This window comes from Coloeus monedula, assembly GCF_965178545.1.
Source record: "Coloeus monedula genome assembly, chromosome: 22".
NCBI classification, from domain to species: Eukaryota; Metazoa; Chordata; class Aves; order Passeriformes; family Corvidae; genus Coloeus; species Coloeus monedula.
In genome coordinates this window covers 1,652,961-1,675,288 of record NC_138802.1, presented here as the reverse complement: position 1 = coordinate 1,675,288, position 22,328 = coordinate 1,652,961, and the positions used below count along the sequence as shown (strand labels likewise).

The window sequence follows — 22,328 nt, the reverse complement described above, 5'->3', positions numbered from 1 at the left end:
CTGCTTCCAAGAATCCCAGGAGTTTTCCAGGAAGATGCCCCTGGCTCAGTGTCCTTCCTGCAGCTCCCCAGCCAGGGATTTCCCAAAAAACCACCTTCCCTTCTGCCTGGAAAAGGAAGGAATGCTGGTCCTGCTGGGGTGGCTGAGGATGAGTTGGATTTGTTGGGAAAGAGGGCAGAGAATTCCTGCTGCAGAATTCCTGGATCCCACCACAAGATAATCCCATCCGAGGATTTATCCATGATATTTAATGGGATTTGGGACATTTATTGGAGGAATGAGGGTTGGAATGAGCTGATCTTTAAAATTCCACAAAACCCCAAACCACTCTGGGATTTGTGCTTGGAGTTTTTGAGGATTTGGGTGCCAATTTCAAGAAAACAACACCAAAATTTCACTGTAAATAAAAAAATAACGATTGATTTCTTTTTAATCACCACAGCTCAGTGAAAATTTGGAATTTTTTTTGCTCCAGTCCTGCCTGAAGTGCCAGGAAATAGTTAAAAATGAGCAGAGAATCTGGAAAAATTTGCTCCTGCCCACACTCCCTTCCCACACGAATGAAACTTTCACTTGTCAGAGGTGCAGCTCTGGGGCACCAAAGTTCCCGTTTTTCACCCAAATTTCCCCTTTTTCAGACACTTTGAGAGGCTCAGGCAGAGCTCTGCACCTTCAAACTGCTGGAATGCTGTCCCTGCAATTTGTTTTAAAATCCACCTGGGAAAATGAGAAATAATTGTATTTCTGAGGGAGAAAAATGCCAGTTTTCCTGGATAATAATTGTATTCCTGAGGGGAAAAAAAAAATCCCATTTTTTCCTGGCTAATTTGCCTTCAGCTGCACCAGCCCCTTCCATTGTTTGTGTGAGCTGCAGAGCTTGGAATTCCACCAAAAACCAGGAGAAAACCCAAACAAAATCCCAACCCCTTTAGCATTTCAATCCAAACTATTTCTATTTTCAGCCTGCAGTTTCATCATCAATATTTATTTAAAATGAAGGGATTTTTTTTCCTTATTTATCTAACTTTGGATAAATATTGAGGCAAGAACTGACAATATTTGAGCCACGCTGGAAAAAATATAAATAAGCTGAATTTTGCCGTTCTTGATGAGCCCTTTCAAGCTGCGGATCTGACATTTGTACTTCGTGTTCAGCAGTTATTCTAATTTTTTTTTAAAAACAAAAGAGCTAAAAACCCCCTGTAGATCAGAACAATTCTTTTCATGGTCACTTCCTCCTTTTCTTTTTTCCTTTTTTGGTTTTCCCTGGCGGCCTGTGACGAGTTTCTGTTGCTGTGGCTACGCCAGATCCTTTATCTCCTGCTTTTTTTCTCTCTCCACATCCTCCCCTGCTTCGGAGCAGCCCCGACGTGACTCAGGTTTGCCACCAGAGATGGAAAAAAGGTCACTGGAGATACTGGGGCTGAGCCTGGGTTTGGGGTTTTTCTGGATTTTCCCTCTGTCTGGCTTGATTTCCCTTTGGGAATGTCAGATTTCTTGGGATTTTCCTCGTGGAGTCACCACTTTCGGAGCCCAAAGAGGGGAATCTTTCCATGGGGTGTGCTGAGTTTTTGGGAAGGATTCAGGGGTTTCGATGGATTTGGGGTGAGGGTTTCGCTCCAGGTTTCTGCCACGTCCTGGGATTCCTGGGCAGGGCAGGGAATCCTCCCTGTGTGCCAGAGGGCAGGAATTGGGCACTGCAAGCCCTCAAAATTTGGGAATTCCAGAGAGAGCCAGGCAAAACCACAAGATGAGCTTAAAAGCAGAACTTGCAGGGAAAAAAAAGTTTAAAAAAGGGAAGGAGCACAACCATTTCCCATGATTTTCTCTCCCAGATTCAGGGAGATAAATCGTGGATAACTGCTTTGTCCTTCAGGATCTTTAGGAAGTTTTTGGGCAGCCCTGGGTGAGCTGTCCCTGCTCCTGGTGCTCTGGGAGTTGATATCCAGGCTCTCCCACCCCTCCTGCAGCCCCGGCGCTGCTGTTCTTCCACAGAATTCCTTTATTGGGGCTGGAAAACCCCTCCAGGATCAGACTCCGAGCTGTGCCTGATCCCCAACCTGTGACAATGACCCAGCCCAGAGCCCCGAGTGCCTTCCTTGGACACCTCCAGGGTAGCAATTCCCACGTTTAACAACCCTTTCCATGGAGAAATTCCTCCTGATCTCCAATTTAAACCTCTCCTGGAGCAACTGAGGCCGTTCCCTCTCATCCTGGCCCTGTTCCCTGTCCCAGAGCCCCCCACCTGGGGCTGTTCCCTCCTGTCAGGGAGTTGTGCAGTCACAAAATCCCCCCTGATCCCCCTTTTCTCCCTTTCCCAGCTCCCTCAGGAATTCCCCAGCCCTTCCCCATCTCCCTCAGCTGCTCCTCATGCCCCAATCTCCAGACCTTTCACCAATTTCCTGGCTCTTGGTGTGACAAACGACCTCATCCTGTGAGTAACATACTGTTGCTGTCAGCCCAAAAGGTTTTTTTAAGTCCAGCCTGAGGGAAATTTATTTCCCCAAAAGCACAGAGCCCTTCCCTCTGTGAATCCTGGAAGTATCCATGGAGTTTTCCACAGTGGGATGAAAAGATTTCAGAGCTGGGGCCTGCCGGCAATTCACAGCCAGGCCTAACGACTTGTGAATCACTCAGAAATTCTTTTTTTTTACTGGCAGGAGAAGCTCAGGCTTTCTTTCCTCCCCTATTTTGGGTAATCAGCAAAAAAAATCAGCATCAGGAAACCAAAAATTCTGCTAAAAACCTTCTGGCAGTGCTGACGTGAGGCCTGAGGGGTGATGGGGAAGCCACCGGGCCTCACGAGAGGCAGGGATGGCTTTGAGAAGCGGTGACGCTTTTTTGGGGGGTGGTTTCCTTTTGTTTTCTCCAAAATGCGTCATTTGGTCACCTCAGCAAAGCTCCAGGAAAAAAGGAAAGGACAAGAAGGCTCCAGGAAGAAAGGAAATTGAGGTGACGTGTCCAGCTGGAGATCCTGAATGTGGGCAGAGAAATCACAGGAATTGTTTGGGTTGGAAAAGCTCTCCAGGATCAGAGTCCAACCTGTGACCGATCCGTGAGTGCCGCATCCAGGAATTCCTTGGACACCTCCAGGGATGGGAATTCCACCCCTTTCTAATGCCTGACCCCTCTTTCCATGAGGAAACCCCAACCTGACCCTCCCCTGACAGGATTTGAGGCCATTTCCTCTCATCCTGTCCCAGAGCCCAACCCCCAAATTCTGCAAATTCTCCTAGGAATGTGCCTCTGGATGAGGATAATTCCATGTGTTTTCAGTGCCCTGAAGACAGAGCTCCAAGTGCCACAGGGGTGCAAGAATCCTCTGGTTTTTCCCTCAGTCTCATCCTTGCAGGTTGTGGTACCCCAGGGTGTGGAAAAGGGATTAAATCTGTGACATTTCCCCCTCTTTTCCATGACAGTTTAAATTTACGGTTGGAATTTGCCTTGATCCACGTGTGGGGCTGGCTGGAAAAGAGTTTTTTGGGGTGGGAAGTGGGCTCTGCATTTGAGGCCTGAGCAAGGAGAGGATTGAGCGGTAAAATGTCAGCTCCTGGCAGCAGACACAGGTGAAGCTGCTGAGAAAAACCCCAGAGATGAGACAGGAGATAAATCAGGTTATTTCTGAAAGGTCACTGCTGACTCTGGAGCTTCAGGCCTGGCAGGAACAATCATTGTCTGAGCTGACTGGAAATGTTCGTCATCTGACAGGACCTGAGCAGCTCGAAGGGTAAAAACACCCAAAGAGCAAAAAAAAAAAAAAGAGAAGAAACCTAAACAGCTAAAAAAAAAAAGAGAGAAAGAAAGAAATTTGTGGTTCTTGCTGTGATAAACAACAGGTGTCAGGTGCCACAGGGGGCATGGCTGGGATGGGTTTTAGGGACAGGTTCATCCCCCAGAGGGATATTTCCAAGGGATGGAGTGCCAGGACACAGGGAATGGTTTCAGACTGACAGAGATCAGATTTAGATGGGATATTGGGAAGAAATTCTTGGCTGTGAGGGTGATGAAGGGCTGGGATGGAATTCCCAGAGAATTTATGGCTGCTCCATCCCTGGAAGTGTCCCAGGCCAGCTTGGAGCACCCTGGGACAGTAGGAGGTGTCAGCAATGAGCTGATTTTTAAGCTCCCTCCCAACCCCAACCATTCCCTGACCCCACAACCCAAATTTAATCCCCTTTAATCCTCAATTATGCCCCAAAACCCTTCCAAACCCCCATTTTTATGGAGCCACCCCTTTCTCTGCCCCTGCTGCTCCTCCCTGGGTCATGCCTGACACTCAGACTCTGCCATTTTAAAGCAAATCTTCTCCCCGCCCCTCAAAAAGCAGGAAGAGTTCAGCCACAAAACCCCAACGCCTTCCTCTGCAGAGGGGACAGAGCAGTGCCAGGGACTTGGTGGCACTGCCCACGCCAGGGTGCCACTGCCCAAGAAGATGCCCAAGCAGAGGAATGGAGTTTTCCTGCTCCTGGTGCTGCTCCTGGGGCGCTGGGCACGGCAGGGCCGGGCAGGGCAGTGCCAGGATGGAGAGATGAGAGCGGTGTGGGGAGATGGCACCAAGTGCTGCCCTAAATGCACCTGGAAAGGAGGTGAGGATGGGCAGGGGGGGTGTCAATGGAGGTACAGGGTGGAAATTTGGTGGAAATGTGTGTAAATTGGGTGTAAATGCTGGGTAAATGCGGGTAAGCATAGGTACAGTGTGGAAATTGGGGGTAAATGGGTGTAATCGTGTGAAATTTTGTGGGTAAATGTGGGTAAATGTGGGTAAATTGTGGGTAAATGTGGGTAAATTGTGTAAATGATGTGGAAGTTGTGTGTAAATTGTGTGTAATTGTGTATAAATGTGGGTAAATTGTGTGTAATTGTGTATAGATGTGTGTAAATTGTGTGTAAATGTGTATAAATTGTGTAAATCACGTGGAAGTTGTATGTAAGCTTTGTGTAAATGTGGGTAAATGGTGTGTAATTGTGTATAAATGTGGGTAAATTGTGTGTAAATGTGTATAAATTGTGTAAATGATGTGGAAGTTGTGTGTAAATTTTGTGTAAATGTGGGTAAATTGTGTGTAAATGGGTATAAATGTGTGTAGATTGTTTAAATTGTGTATAAATGTATGTAAATGTAGGTAAATGGTGGAAATGATGTGGAAATTGTGTATAAATGTGTGGTAATTGTGTAGAAATGAGTGTAAAGTGTGTGGAAATGTGTGGAAATTGTGGGTAGATGTGTAGAAATTGTGTAGAAATGTGGGCAAATTGTGGGTAATTGTGTGTAAATGGTGAGTAATTTGTGTGTAATTGTGGGTGAACCTGTATAAATGTGTGTAAATGGTAATTGTATGTAAATTGTGTGTAAATGTGTGTAAATTGTGTGTAAACTGTGTGTAAATACGTGTAAATGTGGCTAATTGTGTGTAAATGTGTGTACAGAGTGTAAATTCTGGGGAGATGCTGTGGAACCTGTGTGTAGCTGTGTATAAATTGTGCACACCTGTGTGTAAATGTTGGAAATTACGTGGAAATCGTGTGTAAATGTGTCCGGAGGAGCTGTACACCCCCCCCCCCCCCCCCCCAAAATGCCCAGGGCTCCTCAACCACCCCGAAGCAGGGTGGGTGGCAGTGCCACCTCCCTGGTAACCCTTTTTTCCAGTCTTTTCCCAGGAGAATGGGAATGCCTGCCTTTTTAACCCTTTCCTTTCGGCAGGAAGCAGCAGCCCCTGCGAGGAGGCGCAGGACCACGACTGCAAATGTCCCCCAGGGCACAGCTGTGCCGACGAGCCCTGCCAGTACTGCCAGAGGGTGCCCCTGTGTGAGCCCGGACACGAGCCCACCAGGATCGGTAATGCCGGGATTGGGAATGGGAATGGGACAGGGAACAGGGAATGGGACAGGGAACAGGGGACAGGACCTGCCAGTACTGCCAGAGGGTGCCCCTGTGTGAGCCCGGACACGAGCCCACCAGGATCGGTAATGCCGGGATTGGGAATGGGAATGGGACAGGGAACAGGGACAGGGAACAGGGAACGGGACAGGGAACAGGGAACAGGACCTGCCAGTACTGCCAGAGGGTGCCCCTGTGTGAGCCCGGACACGAGCCCACCAGGATCGGTAATGCCGGGATTGGGAATGGGAACGGGACAGGGAACAGGGAACAGGGAATGGGAACAGGGAACAGGGAATGGGAACAGGGAATGGGACAGGGAATGGGACAGGGGACATGGAATGGGACAGGGAACAGGGAACGGGACAGGGAATGGGACAGGGGACAGGGAATGGGACAGGGAACAGGGAACAGGACCTGCCAGTACTGCCAGAGGGTGCCCCGCTGTGAGCCCGGACACGAGCCCACCAGGATCGGTAATGCCGGGATTGGGAATGGGAGTGGGACAGGGAACAGGGAATGGGACAGGGAACAGGGAATGGGAACAGGGAATGGGAACAGGGAATGGGACAGGGAATGGGACAGGGGACATGGAATGGGACAGGGAATGGGACAGGGGACAGGGAATGGGACAGGGGACAGGGAATGGGACAGGGAACAGGGAATGGGACAGGGAACAGGGAACAGGACCTGCCAGTACTGCCAGAAGGTGCCCCGCTGTGAGCCTGGACACGAGCCCAGCAGGATCGGTAATGCCGGGATTGGGAATGGGAACGGGACAGGGGACAGGGAATGGGAACAGGGGACAGGGAATGGGACAGGGAATGGGACAGGGGACAGGGAATGGGAACAGGGAATGGGACAGGGAATGGGACAGGGAACAGGACAGGGAACAGGGAACGGGACAGGGAACGGGACAGGGAACAGGACAGGGAACAGGGAACAGGACCTGCCAGTACTGCCAGAGGGTGCCCCGCTGTGAGCCCGGACACGAGCCCACCAGGATCGGTAATGCCGGGATTGGGAATGGGAGTGGGACAGGGAACAGGGAATGGGACAGGGAACAGGGAATGGGGACAGGGAATGGGACAGGGAACAGGGAATGGGAACAGGGAATGGGACAGGGGACATGGAATGGGACAGGGAATGGGACAGGGAACAGGGAATGGGACAGGGAACAGGGAACAGGACCTGCCAGTACTGCCAGAAGGTGCCCCGCTGTGAGCCTGGACACGAGCCCACCAGGATCGGTAATGCCAGGATTGGGAATGGGAACGGGACAGGGGACAGGGAATGGGAACAGGGAATGGGAACAGGGAACAGGGGACAGGGAACAGGGAACAGGGAATGGGACAGGGAATGGGACAGGGGACAGGGAATGGGACAGGGAACAGGGGACAGGACCTGCCAGTACTGCCAGAGGCTGCCCCTGTGTGAGCCCGGACACGAGCCCAGCAGGATCGGTAATGCCGGGATCGGGAATGGGAGTGGGACAGGGATTTTCACACCCTGCAATGCTTTTCTGGGATTCTTTCCTTCCCAAATCTGGGATTTTCGCACCCTGCAATGCTTTCCTGGGATTCTTCCCACCCAAAATTTGGGATTGTCACTCTCCCAGTGCCATTTTCACCCCAAACTTTGGGACAGTTTGCAGGAGCCACTTTTGCTCTGAGCTGCCTCAACTTCCAACCCTCCTTTCCCAAAATTCCAAGGTGGGAGGAGGAACTGGGAGTGGATTTTTCTAGGGGGGATTGGTCACACGGAGAGGGAAAAGCTTCCCCCGGAACTTGGGATGTCACAAATTCCCATCCTTTTTCCCTGCAGGAAAAGTCAATTTCAAGTTCGAGTGTAAACCATGTGAGACCGGGACTTATTCCAGCAGCAGGAACGGCTGGTGCCGCAACTGGACTGAGTATGGGAATAACTAATAGTTATTAATAATAATAAATAATAATCATTAATAATTAATAACCCCAAATTCCAATGGTTTTTCCAGCTGTGAGAGCAGCGGGTTCATAACGCTCCAGGAAGGGAACAGCACCCACAACTCCGTGTGCGGCTTCCCCATGAGACCTCTGGAGCCAGGTACTTCCTTCCCGCGGTTTATTCCCTCTTCCCTGCTTTTTTCTGGGATCCTCCAGAGCTTCCCGGCCTGGAAATCCTCTTGGAAAGCTGCTGTTGTTTCATAAAATACTGATTTTAGTATTGATATTAATATTGCTATTAATTGAGGTGTGATTAATTAATTGTTGGCCTGGCAAAGATTCCGCTTTTAAAGCGCTGTCCATGAAAAAGGTGGAGAAAATCCTTGGATAGGGCACGTTTAGGTGGGAATTTATCATTTCCCACTGAGCTGCTCCTGCTGTTTTCCTGGTTTCTCCAGGAAAAATGTCCTTAGGTCCTCCTTTCTCCTTTTTTCAGTTCCTTCCCTGCTCCCTTTCTTTTTCCTTTTCCTTTTTCCCCCTTCCTTTCTCCCTATTTTATCCCATTCCATGATTCCCTTGCCCCCTCAACTCTGAGCCTCTCAAACCTTCCTTCTTTCCCCACAGAACTCCCAAATCAATCCCTAAACTCCCTTGAAAGATCTCCTTCCTCTTGAACAAAAACCTGGGCCCAGAATTCCTTAATTTTTAATTAAATCCCGTTAATTGCAGCTCGGATTCCCCTGGAATTCCCTTCCAGCACCATCCTGGCCATCCTGACGGCTGTGGCTGTGTTTGTGCTCATCCTGCTCACATTCCTGCTGCACTTCTGCATCTGGACCCTCAGGAAGGACAAAAAAAACCCACCTGGAGGTGAGGAACCTCTGGAAGCTCCAGCAGGGATAAAAGGAGTGGAATTAGTGAGATAAATCTGGATTTTCCTCTGGGATTTGGGGCAGGTTCCCGGAATCACCGATCATTCAGGCCAACATTCCTGACAGAGGGGAGGGTTAAATGGGATTTTGGGATGGAATTCCTGCCTGGGAGGGTGGGGAGGCCCTGGAATGGATTCCCAGAGAAGGTGTGGCTGCCCCTGGATCCCTGGAAGAGTCCTTGGAGCACCCTGGGATAACGGGAAGTGTCCCTGCCCATGGATGGGGCAGCACTGGATCATCCTAAAATCCCTTCCAACCCAACTCATTCCATAATTCCCTGATCCCACGACCTGGAAAAGGGCTGGGCAGCCTGACCGAGGTTTCTGGGATTCCTGGATGAGCTTTTCTTTGTTCCCACTGCAGATTTGGGACACAACTTCCCGCGGCTGCCGCTGCCCCCGCAGCTCCCTCTCCAAGGGGAGGAATCCTACAGCATCCAATTCCCAGAGGAGGAACACGGGGAGAAAACGGCCGAGGAAAAACTTTCCATCTTATCCCTCAAAGTCTACAGTGAGCTCAGATAATGGGATCATTATCTGGGATCAGCAGGAATCAGCAGGGCTGAGCTCGGCTTCCCAGAAAAACAGCAGGAAAGGGAGGGATGGGGTGTGAAGCATCGTTTTTTCATAGGGAAAGGAGTGCATTTAGGGCGAGTTTGGCTTTGTTTTTCCCCAAAATCCTGGAATTTAGGGATAAAACCCTGCTCATTCAGGCTGGCATTGATTCAGGAGCTTTCCCAGGTTATCCTGATTTCCAGGATCTGGAATAGCAGCCACGTCTCCTCCTCTTCCCTTGGTTTTCCAGCGCTGCCAAACTGCCCTGATTGTGTCATTCCCAACCCCATTCCAGCCTTTCCCAATCCCATTCCAGCCCCGGGGGCTGCTCCGGCTCAAAGATTCCCTTGGGAGGCTCCTTTTGTGCTGCCAGGGATTTTCCTATGAAGGTTCTTCCAAGGAAAATCAGGACAAAAGAGAGTGGTGCTCATCCAGGGAATGGTCAGAGCTCCAGAAAAATGGAAATGGAAAAAAAATCCTGGAAAATGCTCTCAGGTGGGATTTTGGGATTGCTGTGCAGGACTCTGATCCCTGTGGGGCCCTTCCCACTTAGGATATTCCATGGTTTTATGATGTAATTCCAGCAGGTTTTGGAGGTTTCTTGGGCTGATCCCCTGTGGAGATGCCGATGTGTTGATAATTATGGATAATTATGGATAATCCAGGACGAGTTTCTTGTGCCTTTGGTGGATATTCAGTGGAAATCCGTGTAAATTCCTGGGATTTCAGAGCAATTGCACATGGATTTAAACCTCTCCTGGATGATCACTGGATTTTGGATCAGCTCCAAAGATCTGGAACGGGGCTGGGAGAGCTGGGAATGTTCCCCTGGAGAAGGGAAGGATCCAGGGAGATCCTTCTAGAGCCTAAAGGGATCCAGGAGAGCTGGAGAGGGGTTGGGACAAGGGATGGAGGGACAGGACACCGGGAATGGCTTCCCACTGCCAGAGGGCAGGGTTGGATCAGATATCAGGAAAAAATTCCTCCCTGTGAGATTCCAAAGGCTCCCGGTGAGTTCCAGCAGCTTGCAGCAGGTGATTCTGTTTCCCTGGATTTGGGGTTGGGATCACAGCGAGGAATTTCTGCAGGAACTGCAACCCCAAAAGTTGGGTTGGGAAGTTTCTGATTCCTCAGGAAAACTTGGGAAATTCTAAAGAAAAACTCATTTTAATGAAGTTTTTTGCTTTGGGATTTTTATTTTATTTGGCTTTCAAATCCAGCATCATTCCCTAAATTATCCTGAGGAAGCTGAGCCTTTTCCACTTTGGATTTTCATCCTAATCCTGGAGAGAACAGAGCCATCCTTAGGCTCAGGCTCCCAGGAAAACCTGGGGGAAAAAAAATATCCCATTTTTGGGGCTGTGCAGGCATCAGAATTCCACCCTCCAGGAGCAGAGGATCTGGATACACCCATGGGAACAATATTCCAACAAAAGCCACAAAATTCCATTCAAACCCCAGCTTTATTCCCAACCCTTTGGAAGCAGAGTGGCAGCAGAGGGAGCTCCTGGAGAGGCTGGAAAAATTTATTCCAGAGAGAACAGGCTCGGTGAGAGCCCGGGGAGGGGAGGGAATTAAAGATTGACCAATATTTCCTGGAAAATTCATGGATAAAGCACAAAGGGCCCTTCAGAGGCACTGCTGCTTTTATGGCCTGAGTGACGAAATCTGGGAATTGTTTCCCTTTTATCATCAAAGGCTGCTGGGAGCTGCTGGAATAACCAGGATCTGTTACAGCACTCCATGCCAACTGCACTTCTCCAAGGAAAATGGAGCCCCCTCCTCATTCCTCACCAACAGGAGCCCAGAGTGGCTCCAAGGGAGGCTCCAACCGCTTTTTCCTTGGAAGTGCTGCCTGGAGATGTCAAAAAAATCCCATTTTTGGTCTAAATGGGCTGATTTTGTCCTGGCTGCTCCGATTCCAGGGAGCCTGTGGGATCAGCATCCCAGTTTTTCATTTTCCACCTCCCAGTTTCACATTTTCCACCTCCCTCTCCCCCTTTTCAAAGCCTGGCTTTGGTAGGAAGGCCCTGTTTGGCAGATCCTGAGGGGTGGAATTCCACCTGGAGCTGCTGGAATCCAGAGAAGGCACTGGGAATGCTGAGAGGAGTGGAGCAGGAAAGGCTGGGAGAGTTGGGAATGTTCAGCCTGGAAGAGGATTTGGGATGATCCAATTGTGGCCTGGAGGAGCTTCAGGAAAGGTGGAGAGGGAATATTTCCAAGGGATGGAGTGACAGGACACAGGGAATGGCTTCAAAGGGACAGAGAGGGGGTTTAGCTGGGATACTGGGAATAAATCCTTCCCTGTGAGGGTGGGGAGGGGCTGGGATGGAATTCCCAGAGAATTTGTGGCTGCTCCATGCTTGGAAGTGTCCCAGGCCAGGTTGGAGCAGCCTGGGATAGCGGAAAATATCCCTGCCTGTGGTCCCTCCGAACCCAAACCATCCCTGATTCCATGATAATTCCATGGATATTGCTGATTTTGACTGGGCAGACACTGAGGGAGAGGGGGGGACGCTGAGGGAGAGGGGGGGACACTGAGGGAAAGGGGGGACACTGAGGGAAAGGGGGGACACTGAGGGAAAGGGACACTGAGGGAGAGACATTGAGGGGAAAGGGGGGACATTGAGGGGAAAGGGGGGACATTGAGGGGAAAGGGTGGGAAAATGAGAAATGAGGGAAAGGGGGACAATGAGGGAGAGACAATGAGGTGAACAGGGGACACAGGTAAAGGGGGGACACTGAGGGGAAAGGGACACTGAGGGAGAGACACTGAGGTGAAGGGGGGACACTGAGGGAGAGGGGGCGACACTGAGGGAAAAGGGGGGACAATGAGGGAAAAGGGGGGACAATGAGGGAAGGGGGGGACAATGAGGGAAAGGAGGGACACTGAAGGAGAGGGGGGGACACTGAGGGAAGGGGGGGACACTGAGGGAAGGGGGGGACACTGAGGGAAAGGGGGGACACTGAGGTAAAGGGGGGACACTGAGGTGAAGGAGACGACACTGAGGGAAGGGGGGGGACACTGAGGGAAGGGGGGGACACTGAGGAAAGGGGGGACACTGAGGTGAAGGACGGGACATTGAGGGAAAGGGGGGGAAAATGAGGGAAAGGGGGGACACTGAGGTGAAGGAGGGGACATTGAGGGAAAGGAGGGGACACTGAGGCAAAGTGGAGCTGGCCTTGCTCTGTCACAGTTACCAAGTGCCACTGAACAGCTGAAACTCAGATTTTTGCTGCCTTTTCCCTCCCTTTTCTGCTCCTCTGAGCTCCAAGAGTGAAATTTCCTGCCCCAGTGACAAAACCCAGGTAGGACAAAGGCTGTGGCCGTTGTCACCCATCCTTATCTCTCCTGGTTTATGATCCCTGCGTTTATTCCCCGCTGGTCCCACCCCTGGGTGCAGGTGCTGTCCCCAGGGAGCTGTTCCCACATCTCCTGCCTGTCCCACACCTGCTCCACTTTGCTCTGGAATAAAGGAGAGGGATTTGCAAATCCTCCCAGTCAGGAATTGTTTTAAAATTCTGCTTCCAAAGGGTTCTGACAGCAAAAGCTGTGGTGAGGCCTGTGCTGATCCCTGCCCTCCTTCCCTGAATTTCCTCCTCAAATCCCACCCAAAACACCCCCAGAGCACCCAGGAACCACCAATTCCAACAAATCAGGGCACTACCAGGGGGAATTGCCTCAGAAGGGGCTGGAAAAGGATTGAGAAAAGATTTTTTTTTTTTTAATTCCAAGCCCTGTGTGGGGTTTTGTGGAGGCCAGGCCACGTTTGGGCCCTGTAGGGCTTGGGGACAGTGGGAAAGGGATTTCCCATGGGAAGCAGTGCCTGAGTTTTTCGGCTCTATCCCATTATTTCATCACAGGCAACTCCATCAAATGGAATTCCAGAGTGGGTTGGGAGGGAGCTTAAAGATGATCCAATTCCACCCCATCCATGGGTAGGGACTCCTTCCACCATCCCAGGGTGCTCCAACCTGGCTTTGGGCACTTCCAGGGATGGGGCAGCCATAAAATCTCTGGGAATTCAGTCCCAGCCCCTCCCCACCCTCCCAGCAAAGGATTTCATCCCAGTATGCTGGAATTAGGGGTTTATTGTGACTTGAGCTCTCAGGGAAGGGCCCTAGGGGTGTCACTGCTCACACCGAGCAGGGAATTCACAGCACGATCCCCTCCCAGGGAATTTGTCTTCCCAGTAAATTACTGGACCTGGATGTGGCTCATTAATTCCTTTGGGAATTGTGTCTGGCCCTGGCAGGGACACAAAAACCGCCTGGGGTCATTTGTTACAAAAAAAAAAAGAGCAGAGTTTAGGAGGCAAAACTTCCCCTTTCCCTGGAAAATGCAGTTTAATGGAATATCAGTGACTGATTTCTCCAGAATCCAGTTGCAATGCAGCTGGAATTTCCAGCTAAAAATTACCTCAGCATCTCCCTAAGGACAAGAATTCTCTCTGCATTAAAAAGATTTTAATCGGAGGCAAAGAAATCAGTTTTTAATGCACAGAGCTGGGCTCAGTCAGGAAAATGTCAGGAAAAGAATCCCAGAATCTGGGAATGATTTGGGTTAGAATGGACCTTAAATTCTTCAAGTGTCCCAAAGGTCAGGCTTGGGAAACTCTTCCCACTCCCAGGAGCGAGTTTAATGTGAGCTGAGCCTGCAATAATATTTAATATTATTTTATATTATTTTATTGGTTTAATATGAGCTGAGCCAGGGGTTAATTGGGAGAAAAGGGAGGAGGGAAAGAGAGGGAAAGAGGGAAGGGAAGGGAAGGGAAGGGAAGGGAAGGGAAGGGAAGGGAAGGGAAGGGAAGGGAAGGGAAGGGAAGGGAAGGGAAGGGAAGGGAAGGGAAGGGAATCCTCCATTCCCCTCTTCCTTCCAAACCTTTTCAGATCCCAAAGGTTTTCCCAGGAATCTGAGAATGTTGGGATAAACATGGAAAAACCCCAATTCGCTGATTTGGGGTGCTCTTTCCAAACTCATTCCTAACAGAGCGAATCCATGGCCAGTTTCTGATTCCATGACCCATTCCATGCTCTGAGAACTCCCGGTTTCTTTGGGAGCCTCTCCTCCCTCACATTTTTGGTTTATTGGATCATTAATTATTGGAGTGAAGCGAAAAGTGCCTGAAACAATGGGATTGGGATTCTTCCAGGCAGCCTCTGGGTTGTTCCCAAACCGGAGCTTTGAAGGGAATTTGATCCCTGTGGAGCCTCCGTTAAAAATGTCACGAAGCCAATTTATGGAGCTTTGAATTCCTAATTTGCTAAACTCGGATGCAAGAGCAGAAAACAAGGTGGGATTTGGGTTTTTTTTTAGGATCTCGGAGTGGGGCATTCCCAGGGTTAAAATCAGAGGATCAAGTCTGCAATTCCTGCCAGGCTCTCCCATTTTCAGGTGCAAACACCACAGATTTTGTCCCATCCAGAAAAATCTCTCCAACTCCTGAGATCCCAGAATAGTTTGGGTGGGAAGGGACCTTAAATCCCATCCCATCCCACCTTCCACTATCCCAGGCTGCTCCAACATCCCTTGGACACTTCCAGGGATGCTGAAACTTCCTCAACTCCCATTTTCCAGGCAGGAATGATGAAAACCCAGCAAAATCCTCTTTTTTTTTTCTCAGTGCAACTCCCACCCCCAACCAAAAACTCTGGGAAAAGCCGATGGAAGCTGGAATTTGGCTGCGCTCCCGCGTCCCCTGGGCTGGCTGTGAATTCCCTGGCACCTTCCCCGGGGGTCACAGCGCCCTTCCAGAACATTCCCAGGGCTTTTCCTGCTGCTGCACAATGGTTGGGATCAGCTCCAGTGCTCCCAGAGCCCGTCCTGGCCTCACCTTCCCCCTCCCTGGATTACCTGATCCCACAGGAGCAGCAGTGGGAGGACGGAGCTGTCACAACCCAAAACGCTTCCAAGCAAAATTCCACCCTCGAGGAATCATTTCCCAATTCCTGGACAAGGGGAGAGGCTCCGTTATGGATTTCAAGGTGTTTCAGCCACCCCAAAACCTTCTGTGCTCCCTCAGCTTTCCTCAACTCAGGGGAAAATGGGATATTCCAGAGGGATTTAACCAACCTGGCCTTGGACGCTTCCAGGCTTTGGGAAGAAACCCCATTTTATTTTTCCCACCTGGAAAAAAACTCCAAAATATTTCCACTCTGTTGCCTTTAGGAAAACCAGATCTTTGGAAATGGATACATTTGGATCAGCCAAATCCCATGAAATTCGGATTTGATTGGGGAATTTTACTGCTTTTCCAACACTGAATTCCCATCCTGCTGCATCCCAGTTCTGGAACTTCCCTAAATCCAGCTGCCAGCAGCACTGGTGGGGAATCTGGGAGGACTGGGAGCTATTCCAGCCCCAAATCCACTCCTGCATCATTTCCCATGTCCTTTTCTCTCCTCCAGGAGTTTTATTTCCTAAACCACCCTGTGAAACTTTGAATTTTCCCAAAGCCCAACCCAATTCCGGGCAGGATTTTTCCTGGGACTAGAAAAAATTCCACAGAAACTCAGAGCTGGGTTAAATTTCAATTCTTTTATTCAATAGAAATTCCAGTGAAAATGTCTAAAATGGATTTTATCAGCTCCCAGGCACTGAAACAGGAGATAACTGTGAGATAGAAAACTTCTTCTCTCCAAGGGCAGCTGCTGGAGCTGCTCTTCCCATTTTTCCAGGGAAAAATCATCTTTATGGATGTGTTTATCCACGCAGGTGGATTGCAGAGATAAAGTAGAATATTCATTTATTAATTAGAATTAATGAGTAGTGGAGAAAGTGGGAATTTTTTCACCTTTTTGCCTTCTCCAAGGATGTTTTGGTCACACCTACCTTTGAAAATTCCCTGTCCACGGCCTTTCCAGTGGGATTTTATTCCCAGCTTCCCCAGGGACACTTTGTAATTAAAGGAATGAAGTTTTTGGTTTCAGTTCTTTGAAAGAGAATGAATTGAATTGAATTCATTTCATAATTAAGCTGCTGAAAGGTCAGATTTGTTGGGTTTCAGGAAGCACCAAACTCCAACAATCCCCCTTTTTTGGGACTTCTTGGGAAGGCAGAAATGGGAATTGGGAAGATTCCAGTGAGAAATTGTGGAATCCAAAGGGGAAGTGCTGGAATGAGGCAAATAAAGGGAAGAAAAACAAGGAATCCAAGGGTGGAAATGCAGGAAAAAGAGACAATGGTGAGGATAAAATTCATCTTTTGGGGAGACACTGCAACTTCCAAAGGAAGGAAGATTTTCCATGAAATTATGGGAACTCTGGAAAAGAAAAGCTGCAAAAATGAGAGTTGGAAAGGACCCACCTCAACCAGGACAACACATCCCATCTTCCTCTGGAGCGAGGCCATTCCTAGCTGGAAATTCCAGGGAATTGTGCTCTCATTTCCCAGAATAAAGGCTGGGTGTGGGGAATCTCTGGGAATCACCTTTTTCCCTGTAAAATGTGATGAATCCCATCCCCAAACAGAAGATTTTGGGAGCTGAGGGCTTGGCAGAACCTTTGAAATTTATAAAATCCCTTTAAAAGCGTTCTTCTCTCCATTTTAAAATCAACCAGGGATCTACCCCTGAGCTATTCCCATCATTTGGAAATTTAAGGAATGATTCCCAATCGGAAGCAGCTCCTTAAACCAAGAGCAGCCTCAAGGCCTGAATTTCACCAGAAAAATTCTCTTGCTTTGATTTTTATTTCAACCTCAGGGTTTCTGTGTTGAGAATCTTCAGCAGGAAAATTTTAGGATCCAGAACCATCAAATTCCCATTCCCAGGGCAGTTTTCCAAAGTTTTTTCAGCACTGGGACCAGCGAGGGCTCTGCTCAGGTTTGGATTGAGGATTTTTTTCCTGGGGTGTGGGGTCTGCACCCAAATTCCAGGGGCCTCAAATTCATGTGAGAATTCAGGGATTCTGCTGAGAAAATCAAGGATTTGGCGTTTTTTTTTCTCTCCACATTTCTGTCAAGAAAAAAGGGACTAAAATGCCTAAAATTAATATCATTAATTATTCTGATAAAATCAAGGGATTGGGGTTTTTTTTTCCAGGACAAAGGTGCCTGAAATGCTTCCAGTGAATTCCAGCTGTGAAACTTCCTGAACTCTTCTGCTAAAGGGAATTTTCCCCCCATTTCTCCCACGATGAAGGTGACCAAAATCCCTCAAATTAATATGAAACTCCATTGATTCTTCTGATAAAATTCAGGGATTTGGGGCTTTTTTCCTGATTTCTCCAACACAAAGGAACCTAAAATGCCTCCAAAGAATTCCAGCTGTGAAACTCCAGGAATTCCTCTGCTAAAGGGATTTTTCCCCCACATTTTTCCCTAGGACAAAAATGCCTAAAATGCCTCAAATTAATAAGAAACTTCATTGATTCTTCTGATAAAATCAAGGATTTGGGGTTTTTCCCCTCCACATTTCTGCCATGAAAAAAGTGCCTCAAAATGCCTCCAATGAATTCCAGCTGCGAAACTCCAGGAATTCTTCTGCTAAAGGGGATTTTCCCCCATTTCTGCCCCGCTGAGGTCGTGCCCGTGCGATTGACGGCATTACCAGACAGTATTAGACAGAAATAGGCAGATCTAACTTTGCCTGGTAAGACAGCAATCAGCAGGCTCCAGGAAAAGGACTTTCTCCACATCCAGGATTGGAAAATGATCCCAGGGAAAGGCTCTCCTGAGCCACAGCAATTCCCAGGGAATCTTGAACTCGTCCTGCCTGATTTGAGGCAGGAAAAGGGTGAAAATGCAGCTTTTTTTCTGCTTGGCTGGGAAATGAATTTTAAATATTTGAAAGGACTTACCCCAGCAGCTCCATCCGTGGAATTCCTCTGGCTGTACCTGGAGCAGCTCCCAAAAAATTGGGGATGCGCTTCCAGCTGCCCCACATCCATAAATCCCACTTGCTGAGGCAGGTTTTTAGGATTCTGCCCCAAAAAGCTCCTAAACCACCCCAAACCCAGCACTGGTGGTGAAGTAGATTTAAGGAAGGGGAGAATCTGTGGGAAAAGGGAGGGAATTGAGGCAGAAGGGAATTTTCCTGGCTCTAAGAAAAGCTGGGATGGATTCTTCCTTAAGCACCCACCATCAGTAGGGTGGGAAGGAGTGGGATTTCCCTGGCCCCATTTGGTTTGTCCAGGGAAGGAATGGGATTTCCCTGTCTCCATTTGGTTTTTTCCAGGGCCACATTCCCACGGATGCCCAGCTGGAATGATCTCCTTTTTTATTGTTATTTATTGACCCAATTCCACACAAATTCCAGCTTTGTTTGAAGAGGGGATGGGTGGGAGGGGGTTGGGCCCCAATCCCGCTGATTTAAGGCCTGGTTAAAATCCAATTTCCAGAATTCCTCCAATTTCCCCCCATTTCCTCCAGGGCTCCCGGAGCAGTTACTCATTAACGCCTTAATCACCCCTCTGCTTCCTCCTCCTCTGCTTTTCCTGGGAATTTCAACCTCCAAGGACAAGCAGAGCTCCTTCCAGGGGGTCAAGTGTGGATTTAGGGCAGCTCCTTCCGAGATCTCCACGTTGAAATGGGAATAAGTTTCATTATGGATCAATTGATCCATTTTTTTTCCCCTGCTTTTCCTTTATTATCCACTCATTTGGGGCAAGGAGTCTTAGGCTTGGCTTAGTGCAAAGCAGGGAAAAAGGATTTAAAGTTTTATAGTGATAAGGGAAGAGAATTCCAGGCTGGTTTGGGTTGGAAGGGACCTTAAAATCATCTAATTCCAAGCGTTTTTGTGTTGCTAGACCAGTTTTAATTTGGAATGTGGAGTGAGGGAAGGGGTTAAAACCAGGATGAGGCTGAGGGAAAACCTCGTGGGGCTGTGGTTTAATCCCAGATCAAATCCTTGGAATCCCACGGAAAGCTCTGGGGTGAGGAATGTGTGGAACTGCCTTGGTTGGCCCAGAAAGGAGCTGAAATTTGGGACTGGGAGGAAAATCTGCAGGGAAAAGGGGGTGAAAGACGGGAATGGGTCCTTAGGGAGGAGTCCTGATCCCTGGAGGGATCCAAGGAATTCCTGGATGAGGCAGGCAGTGACAAGGTGGGGATTGGGCACTGGTTGGATTTAGATCCTGGCCTAAATGATCCTGGAATTCTGGGATTCCTTGTGTGAGGATGGATCAGAAGGAATGGCTGCTGACAGGAATTCTCATCCCCTACGGATAAACCCACCTGCAAACCCCGAATGTGGGTGATTCTGTCAAGGAAGGTCCTGAAAGGTGAACAAAGACAGGTCCTGCATATGAACCTGGAATTAATTACACATCCCTGGAGCAGGGCGAGACTTGCAGCTTAATTAGGCCCCAAGTTAGGCCTGGTTTTAGCTGTGTGACCCCAAAGCCTGCTTGATCTTTACTGCAGCTCCAGCAGGGCTGAAATTCGGGATTTTTTACTAAAGCTGGGCTCAAATTTGATGGAATTGTTGTGGGATGAGGTGTCCTGTGTCACCCCTGCAACAGATTTAATTGGAATTTTATTCTGTAGGGGAGAAGAGTCGATTTCCTTAGGGAATTCCAGCTTCCACCCCAACTTTATCCCTTCTCCAGGAGCTCCTGCTCACTTGGGATGAATTCTTGGAGCTCCCAATATTCCTCCAGCTGCTTCCTGGCTGGAATTCCTGGCTTTCCTAAGGAATGCTCGGAGCAATCAACCCCCCTGGGACAGGGCAGGGTGGAAAGGTTGGGAGTTCAGGAGCCGTTCAGCCGTGGAGCTTTAATTGAGCTGGAATTGGGGACAAGGACCTTTCCAAGCGGGATCCTGCCCTTTATCACCTTCCACAGGCAGGAATGGCAAAATTCCAGGGAAATCTTGGTGTCCTGGGCGACATCTGGGCCGTGCAAACCAAATTCGGGGGGAGAAAAGTGGATTTGGGATGTTAGACCTGACCTAAATACCCAGCAGCACCTCTGAGGGGTTCCATCGATTTTTAGTGAATATTATTTCTATTTCTATTTCCATTTCCATTTCTATTTCTTTCTGTTTCTATTTCTGTTTCTATTTCTGTTTCTATTTCTGTTTCTATTTCTGTTTCCATTTCTGTTTCCATTTCTGTTTCCATTTCTGTTTCCATTTCTGTTTCCATTTCCATCTCTATTTCCATTTCCATCTCTATTTCCATTTCCATCTCTATTTCCATTTCCATCTCTATTTCCATTTCCATCTCTATTTCCATTTCCCAGGGCTAATCCCACCCCGTTTTCCCGAGATCCATCCTTACCCTGTGGAAAAGTTCCGCTCTGGGTGCAATTTGGGCCTGGAGTGGTTTGGTTCACCCTTTAAACATCGTTACCAGACAGTGTTAGAGTAGAGGCAGAAAATCCAGCACTGTCTAGTAAGATGCCCACAGAGGACCAGCGTGTCCAGCAGCTGCAGGAATCAATAATTCCATGTTCTTCAGGAGGCCCCAATTCCAGGAAAAAAACCAAGGAATGGCTTTATTTCATCGGGAGGGTCAGGAATTTACCGTGGGCACAAGGAAGGTGGGTGGTGTTGAAGGAGAGCTTGAACTCGTGGGGGGTTTCAGGAGGGAAAAGAGCACAAAAAGGTGATTTAATGCAAGTCTAAAGGAAAAACAGGGGGTTAAGCCTGGTTTAAGACAGGTCTAAAAGAAATGTGAGGTTAAATCTGGTTTAATACAGATAAAGATGAGGTTAGGCCTGATTTAATCCAGATCTACAAGAGAAAGAAGAGGTTAAGCCTGGTTTAATACAGGTTTAAAATAGAAACAGGGGGTTAAGCCTGGTTTAATACAGGTTTAAAATAGAAACAGGGGGTTAAGCCTGGTTTAATACAGGTTTGAAATAGAAACAGGGGGTAAAACCTGATTTAATACCGATCTAAAAGAGAAAGATGAAATGCAGCCTGGTTTAATACAGATCTAAAAGAGAAATATGAGGTTAAACCTGATTTAATCCAGATCCAAAACAGAAAAAGGAGGTTAAGCCCAACTTAATACAGATGAACAAGGAAATTCCAATAAAAGATTCACTTTCCCTCTCTGGGCAGCTCCAGGGCTTTAAGAGGGAAGGAAAAGAACATTTGGGGTCAGAATTCCCACATTTCTCTTGTCCCTACACCATTTTTCCATTTGGATATTCCTATTTTTGCAGCATCTGATCCATGGATTTTTCCTGATCCAGGCTTATCCATCCCAACAGGATTTGATCCATCCATAAATAAGATTTCCCAACCCACGATAAACCCAAGCTGTTTTCCATGAGCTTCACCCTTTATCCCCACATTTCAAGCTTCCATTTGAACTCCCTCGTGCTTGGCAGGGATTTGGGGGCCAAACCTGGAATTCTTGAGTGGGGATTAAGCTCAGCTCCCAACTTTTGTGCCGGATTTTCCACGGAGTGCAGGAAACACCATCATCATCATTACCAGGCAGTATTAGAAAAGCAGAAATCATCCAATGCTGCCCAGTAAGATGGTGAGGATATCTCAGGGTCAAGGCTCCAAAACCGGATTTGATTTTGAGCAAAAAATGAAAGGATTTGGGAAAAATGTCACCTGGGAATGGTCGTCTGTTGGGATTTGAGCTTTTTGGGGGATTTTCCAGTGAAAAATCTGGAAAAATCACCCCAAAATTGTGTTGATACCCAGCCCTGCTTATAAAAGGAGGTGGAGACTTACTAAAGACTAAAACCTGGCTTTGTTAGACCCTGTTTTAATAATTAAAACCAGCTCTGTCATCCATTGAATGGGGATAAAAAGAATAAAAATGATAGAATAAAACCAGAAGAATAATTAAATAATTAAGAATTAATAATGATAATGAAAATAACAATAAATGTGATCACCATGGCGAGTAATTACTAATGATAATAATGACAATAATGATAAGGAATAATGAACAATAATAATAAATAATTATGCACAAAAATACCCCAATATTTAATAATAATTAGAGCAAACCAATCCAAATCCTTAATAATTTAGGAAATACTATCGAGCTGTAAAAATTTCGGGAATTTTAGGGAAAAGCCAAAATTCTAAATGCACAACAATGTGAGAGATCCCATCATTTAGAGG

At 48.0% G+C, this 22,328-nt stretch overlaps 1 protein-coding gene across 1 annotated transcript; it reads left to right on the top strand.

The window, feature by feature from the left end:
* Positions 1-4,432: 4,432 nt before the first annotated feature.
* Positions 4,433-9,259, top strand: TNFRSF18 (TNF receptor superfamily member 18; the record flags this gene model as incomplete). Its single annotated transcript, XM_082295574.1, has 6 exons — positions 4,433-4,586; positions 5,702-5,836; positions 7,703-7,790; positions 7,875-7,963; positions 8,533-8,673; positions 9,099-9,259. The coding sequence occupies 6 exons, from the start codon at positions 4,433-4,435 to the stop codon at positions 9,257-9,259; spliced, it is 768 nt and encodes a 255-aa protein (XP_082151700.1).
* Positions 9,260-22,328: the final 13,069 nt, after the last annotated feature.